Source organism: Aristolochia californica, unplaced genomic scaffold (assembly GCF_029961685.1).
Source record: "Aristolochia californica isolate CCGP_79_NKW_82.1479 unplaced genomic scaffold, dmAriCali1.0.hap1 SCAF_1, whole genome shotgun sequence".
NCBI lineage: Eukaryota > Viridiplantae > Streptophyta > Magnoliopsida > Piperales > Aristolochiaceae > Aristolochia > Aristolochia californica.
Window position 1 is genome coordinate 54,216,329 of NW_027181770.1, and position 7,253 is coordinate 54,223,581.

At 37.2% G+C, this 7,253-nt stretch overlaps 1 protein-coding gene across 2 annotated transcripts; it reads left to right on the top strand.

The window, feature by feature from the left end:
- Positions 1 to 740: 740 nt before the first annotated feature.
- On the top strand, positions 741 to 6,803 carry LOC137960844 (transcription factor VOZ1-like). Of its 2 annotated transcripts, none has more exons than XM_068808316.1 (5): positions 741 to 956; positions 1,273 to 1,522; positions 1,613 to 1,783; positions 2,506 to 3,031; positions 5,777 to 6,803. In XM_068808316.1, the coding sequence occupies exons 2-5, from the start codon at positions 1,298 to 1,300 to the stop codon at positions 6,331 to 6,333; spliced, it is 1,479 nt and encodes a 492-aa protein (XP_068664417.1). In that variant the 5' UTR covers positions 741 to 956; positions 1,273 to 1,297; the 3' UTR covers positions 6,334 to 6,803. The 2 variants fall into 2 exon arrangements, with proteins under 2 accessions (XP_068664417.1, XP_068664418.1); XM_068808317.1 differs by having other exon boundaries at positions 741 to 857.
- Positions 6,804 to 7,253: the final 450 nt, after the last annotated feature.

Sequence of the window (7,253 nt, forward strand, 5' to 3'; positions counted from 1 at the left end):
TTTTTTATATTTTCAGATTATTTTTCATTAATTTTTTAATAAGAGCTAGGAACAAACTGGATTTTTTGCAACACCTATTTTTTTTTTAACTTGGATTTTGTCCTATACTCAACTCAATTTTAGCCTTGATAAAAAATTTATCCATAAAATTTCCAAACCTTTTTTGTCATATTCAAGTGGTTTCAAAGGCTCGAATTTTAAAATCTAAGATTAAAGTTTTGAGCTACTATTTCTTCATTTATTTTTACATCTCTTTAATATTTTCTCAAAATGTCTTAAGTTTTCATTGATATCTTCTAACCTTTTTTTTTTCAAATCAAAATTTCAATACTAATAAATTGAATTTGCTTTAATATCTATTATAGTGATATTAATAAAATTATTAGTTTTACCTAGAAATTTTGGTGTAATATGGGGTTGAGCCAGACCTACTATCCTATACAAATAGATGACATCAAGATAATATTATCTCACGTGAAGCGGTTACAAATTTTATTCCATATTTGACTTGGTGACACCGTCCGGCGGTGGCTCGGTGGTTCGAGGGACATCCAGCTCACTAGCTCGCTTATTCCTTTCCGAGTGTGAATTTGAGGGAACTGAGTCAAGGGCTTTCGTAGTTATTTCGATGAAAAATGAAGGGCATTCTGCGTGGGATCAAGGAATTTGGAATTCCTTCGCAACTTGCAAGTGCGGTAGTCCTTTCGCTTTTGCCGCGTCTTCTTGCTTTTTAGGTTCTTTCCATGGAGGCCGGTGACTGCATACTCTAGACTCTAGAGAGAGAGAGACCCTCCAATTACTCCTTCTCCGTCTTATCACTCTCAGTCTCTTGTCGGTTTCCTCTCCAAATCTTGCAGGTAATTATATTAGCGTCTGATATCACAGTTGATGTCTTAGAATTTTTCTCTGTCACTTCTACGATCGTCAAGTAGGCTGGTTTTTCTTCATCGAGAAAGGTGTGTACACTTAAACTTTGGCTGATTTAGTTTTATGAACGTCTACTATTTGAGATGCACCAGGAAGGTTTTTGAAAGAATGAATGTGGTGGATTTGGAAAGCGCCCTTGTTTTTACTTGAATTAGGGCGTATTTGTGTGCGTTTTGCGTTTGACGGCTCCTTTTCTTTTGTGTTTTTTGATGCACTTTCGTCTGATGAAAAAGCTTGAATTGTGGCCTGGTGTACTGTTTTCTCCTTTCTCTCATCAAGCGTGCCCTTTTGGTGAGAATTTTGTTGTGATAGTAAACTTCGAGATGCCTTTGATGTTGCACTCAGGGTTTTAAAGGGCGCGGGTGATCGGATGGGGAAGGGTACGAAAAGCGGTTGCAAGTCCGCTTCTCACCAACTCTTCAAGGACAACGCGAAGAATCGTGTGGATGATTTGCAAGGCATGTTTTCGGATCTGCAATCCGCACGGAAAGAGAGCCGTACTAGTGATGCTGCAGTATTGGAGGAGCAAGTCCACCAGATGCTACGGGAGTGGAAGGCTGAGCTAAACGAGGCTTCACCGGCTTCTTCTATACATGTGGGGATACTTAAATTTCTTCGAATTGTTCTCCAGTGATTTGATCCGGTTTATCTTATTTAAAAGAATTATCTTTCTTTTTTTCCCCAGGGTAATAGTCACAGTTCTTCACATCTGTCATCAGATATCCGACGCTTGTTACAGTTCTGTGAGGAGGAAGATGATGCTACCAGTGCTTTAGCACCTCCTATGAATCCAAAACCAGAGCCGGAGCCAGAAGTTCATGGCCTTCAGGTTGTGGAGAGAACTGTGTTTCATGAGGTGTGCCTTCTCGTTAAAGTGTTTATAGGGCATTCGGTCTTGTTCCCTGAGTTTGCCTTTTTTTTGTAGTTTGCTTGTTTTGCTTTCGGATCATTTCCCAATCAGAGCACAACAATGTAATTATTGCAATATTTGATTTAATAGGAACATGGCACATCATTCAATTAGAGGAAAAAGATCATCACGCTACCTCGACCCCAACAGATTCTGAGGTTAACCTTTCTGAAATTTCGTGTTGGACAAATAAAATGAATGTCCCTTCATTACAAATAAAACAAAGATATCATTTAGAATATCTTTTTATTTAGGAAAGAATGATAACAGTTTTTTTTTTTTTTTTTTGAAAATGGAGTGTTTTGACAATGTGGTTCGTTTTACTTGCCTTCTTTACATCTTTGGACTTTGCCATTAGGTATTATGTACTGCAATACCAATGCCAATTTATGTGTGATCCTGGGGCTTGTAAGCCCTACTACTTGATGATTGATTGGAGGTCAGATCACACTCTTAGTATTTGCCAACTAACATTGAAGTTCCTGCAATTTGAGTTAGGTGAAAGTAGGATGTGAAGGGTTGTTTTCCTTCCTGAATTTTTCAAGAAACTATTCCATTTTCTCTGTAAATGCAGCGAGTAGTTCCCTTTTTCCTTGACTGATGACAGTGTTACTGGATTTCAAGATAATTTAGTCAAGACTAAAACTGTGACATTGACTTCTTTGTAGGATTACTTTGTGAACCAGTCTCCACAAGGGCACAACTTCCAAGAAATTGACCACTGCAAAGGAACCTCTTCTGTAGATTTGCACCATGCAGTTGTGAACCAGTTAGATGTGACTGGTCAATTGGAGTATCATCAATATGATATGCAGCAAGACTTCTCACATAATCTTTATCTCAGTTTTGATGGTTCTGGTCAGTACAGTGATGATATTGCATCTCCGATAACATGTGTGCTACCAAGAATTTGCCCTCCACCATCTGCCTTTATGGGCCCAAAGTGTGCATTGTGGGATTGTAACAGGCCTGTGCAGGGCTCAGAATACTGTCATGACTACTGCAGTACTTGTCATGCTGACCTAGCAGAGAAGGAGGGCCCACCAGGCATGACTCCAGTTGTGCGTCCTGGTGGCATTGATCTGAAGGACGGTCCCCTCTTTGCTGCACTGACTGCAAAGACACAAGGAAAAGCTGTTGGTATTCCTGAATGTGAGGGGGCGGCAACAACTAAATCTCCATGGAATGCTCCTGGTATGCATATGTTTATTTGTATCGTCTATATGCTATGCTTATTCTTATCAGTCCTTATGCTTTCTGTTAATTTTAAACAGAATACGTCTCTCTTTATTTGATTGCCATCTGAAACAGTGTTTGGGGGTTGGTGACAAGAAATATCCTTGCTTCCTAGATTAAACCCCAAGTGAACAATCAGATTTGCTTTTACTGTGACCAAATCTTTCTGGTAATTGTCCTCTTTAAAGTCCTAGTCTGTTGTCTTCCTAATGCATGATAAGAAGCGGTGGATCAAAATTCCACCAGAAACTAAACCCTCTGACCAGAAACTTCTATATCTTCTTTTAGCATGATCAAATCTTTTCCCAGCCTGTTGACTTGGTAATAGGACCCATATGAGGTAGCAGAAAATCTGAGTCTTATTTTCTGATGATATGATTTGGTTCACTACCTGCTAAATGCTTGTAAAAAAATTCGGAAAAGATAACAAAGTGACAAACAGACCTAATTTAATGATCTGATGAATTTAGTTTATCTAAGATTTGCTAAATGCTGAATGAGAAGTAAAATGCCCATCTTTCTCACTCCATCTTATTGAAGCTGAAAACATTATATATCATTTTCTTTCATTTTCTTGATTCTGTTGAGTGTCTCACTTGACCATTTTTTTATCCATTTGTTCAAAGTTTTGAATTTAATTGTGAATGTGGATGCTGGGGAACTGGCAATTGATTATGCCCTACACCAAATTTAGGAGATTTATAAGAAACATCTGTTATTTGAACCCAAATATCTTATACCTGAAAGGAGAGGGACTTGTATGGCCATCAAGGAAAATAATCTTCTCGTTGTTTCCAAAAGAGGAAAGGGAATTGGTGGTTTTGATCACTTAAAAATTGCTTTGCCTATCAAGTTGGGTTTTTGACAATTCTGTATGCCATTGTTTTTCTTAAAGACGAAAAAAAAACAGGTAGATCGTCATGTTTATGCAAACCAGGAAAAAAATTAGAAGAAGTGTGCAAATGAAATAGCTGAAATCAAGTGGCTTATATCTCAAATTATTCATTAGTAGGGAATTAGCCCCACCTTTGTAGCATAATACATATTCTCTTGATGGATCAAAGTCCTGTTTGTTGATCTGCTTATTGGGTGGATGATAGAACTTTAGTTTGAGCTATATCACTTTTTTGCACCAACTCATCATCAGTGATTCCTATTTTTCAGATTACACTGAGGTCCTAGGAAGCTTTACATACAACTACAATACTTATAATTAGCAAATAGATTCGTTTTCTTTCTGTATCACATGCCCACGAAAAGACAGACCCGACCAAACAAAAAGTCTGGTTTTATCTTGAGAAAAAGTGTTTTTGTGTTTGAAATTCCTTCTTAGTGACTGAAAAATTATTCTCTTGTATAATGCTTTTTTGAGAATATATAGTATATATATATGAAATACCCTAAACCATTGTATAATGTGTAATACATTTTTTACTAGTTCGCTGTCCTTTTTTCTTTTGTTGCTTTCCTGAAAATAAGTTAAGTTCATCATCTTATATAAAAATGTTACCTTTTGTTGTCTTGTTCCTTTCTTTTTATAAAACAGACATAATTCGTACAGAAATTCAGCATTAAGTAATAACTGGTCAGCATTTTGAGAATTTTTTAGTTTGCATCTGTGGTTTGGAAAGTCCTGTCATGATTCAAGTTGGGATAGGATTAGGAGAAGGCAATGCAAAAGATAGGATATTTGGTAGTGGAAATAGGAAAATGAGAATATTTGGGTTAAATCTAGTGTTTTATCTAAAAAATTAAATGTTTTAGGATTCACTCACTGTTTAAGTCAGTGTTCTCTGTACTTAGCCAAGCCAACATGCTTGGATAGTTGGATCACAGGGAGTTGGAGTTTTGACTATGGCAAGCTTGCCAAGCCCACTGTTTGAGTGAAGGAGAAATCTCCCTTCTGGTTTTCATAATTAATGATATATTTGTTCCTCCTTGTACAAGCAGGGATGACATGCCTTTATTGTTACATTTGTGAACTCAATTGCATATCTCCTTAAGTATAAGCCTGATAAGCATACAAAAAAGTCTTAGGAAATGCTTCTCTAGCTGCAAATTGTTGGATTGATATTTGCATGGTTTATTATTTTGAAATGGGCATGGTTTATTATTTGTATCAGATATTTTAGGTACTGATTCATCTGGATATGGCCAACAGCATGGATTAGGATGCTAAATATGTTCCAAAAGTCTAATAAGTAGTGTGGATCTATGTCAAACCATGAAGCTAAGGATGGAATAGGTATTCCTTAAATGATAGAAAGGTTTGCCATAAAATAAACGAACCGAACTGGGACTGTTGATCACATAATAGACCTGAGGTGCTGGGATGCATCAAACTCCTGCTGGTCTGAGATTTATTACTTTCTTTTTCCTGTAAAGGTTCTTAGGAGCCAGTCTGTGTGGGGATGAAAGGCAAAATCTGGGAAAAGCATGAATAGGTCAATGTGAGCTTGCATCAAGTAAAATATTGTGTACAGCTATTGGTATTCATACCCCTGAAAGGTCATTTTTTTGTTATAAAATTTAACTAACTCATTGTTTTTTATGGATGTCAAAAGCCCTTCCTGAACAAGCTCATGTACAGCATTTTGGGGTTTATGCTTTTTTGTCGTTTATTTTCTTTTAACTGTGTTTCTGATATTGTTGGGAAGTAGGTAAAGGAAGGCTAATTAGTGGGTTTCTGTCTCATAAATGCAGAGCTATTTGACCTTTCAGTTCTTGACGGTGAGTCCATTAGGGAATGGCTCTTTTTTGATAAGCCTCGAAGAGCTTTTGAGAGTGGAAATAGAAAACAAAGGTCATTACCTGATTACAGTGGACGTGGTTGGCATGAATCAAGGAAGCAGGTCATGAAGGAATTTGGAGGGCTGAAGAGATCTTATTACATGGACCCACAACCATTACATAATTTTGAATGGCATCTCTATGAATATGAGATTAATAACTGTGACGCTTGTGCCTTGTATAGGCTTGAGCTGAAGCTTGTTGATTCAAAGAAAAGCCCCAAAGGGAAAGTAACAACTGATTCTCTTGTGGATCTGCAGCAGCAGATGGGGAGGCTTACAGCTGAGTTTCCTGCAGAAAACAAAAGGTCCATTAAGGGGCGGGGAAAGGCTAATAATCTGAAGGGTGGTATTGGAAACATTTATGCTGGTTCGCATCATATGGTCCCTATGAACGAAAACATGAATTATGGGCCAAATATTCAATATGGCTATTTCATTGATAGCTTGAACGAATATTATGGTACATGATAAATGAGTTTCGGGCAGCTCATATGGACTGTTTGAAGTACTGACTGGCTAAACTAGCTGACAAATAATCCAATTATCATTTTTCCCAAATCTATGACATTCACTGTCTGATCTTCTGGGTAGACTGCATCCGCAGTTCTGTTACATATGGTGGACACTGAATGTGGTACAGATTTTTGGCAGGGTCAAACAATTGGCCGATAGCATAACTGGGGTTGTTTAGATACAGGTCGGTCTTTTAACCTGGAGGTCAAAAAGTTTGTAAGGAGGGGTGACTTCTACTGTTACTGTAAACTGTACAGAGTGAACATTTAGCTACTGTTTTATGTTGCAATTATGTTTCTAGCACTATTTAATGCTCGTTATAAAGGCACCTCCATGGTTGCATATATTGACTATATAAATCTATCAGCTAAGGGGTTACTGGTTACACCCTTGTACAGGACTACCAAACCTAGAATGTTGCATTATGTTACTGGTCATTATATCACTCTTTATCTTGCAAACGAGCAAGATCTCATCTTGAAATTTCATGTGGAGATTCTTGCCTTCTTTTTCTTACCAGTTTGGCAGTCGTTCATCATCAGTTGGAAGAGAACGAGCTGTTGGAAGACAGATCTGGTAAGACATTGATTCCCTCCATATTTCTTTTGCGTGTTTTACCAAGTAATTGGCTAAAATAACATTTTTTTTAATATTCGAGTAAAGAAGGCAAGAAATGTTTCTGTATGTACTAAGTTCCGTCTTAAAAAAGTTGATCTCCAAGTTGGACCCAAGTATTGTAATCCTGTTTGACAAAAAAATACTTCAATTGTTATCTTTTTGATTCATTTTTTTACTTAAATACCTAATGGCTTCATTTTAGGATGTGAGATCTTTGACATTTGAGAAGTTTTCATCTCATTTCACTAGCAAAACAT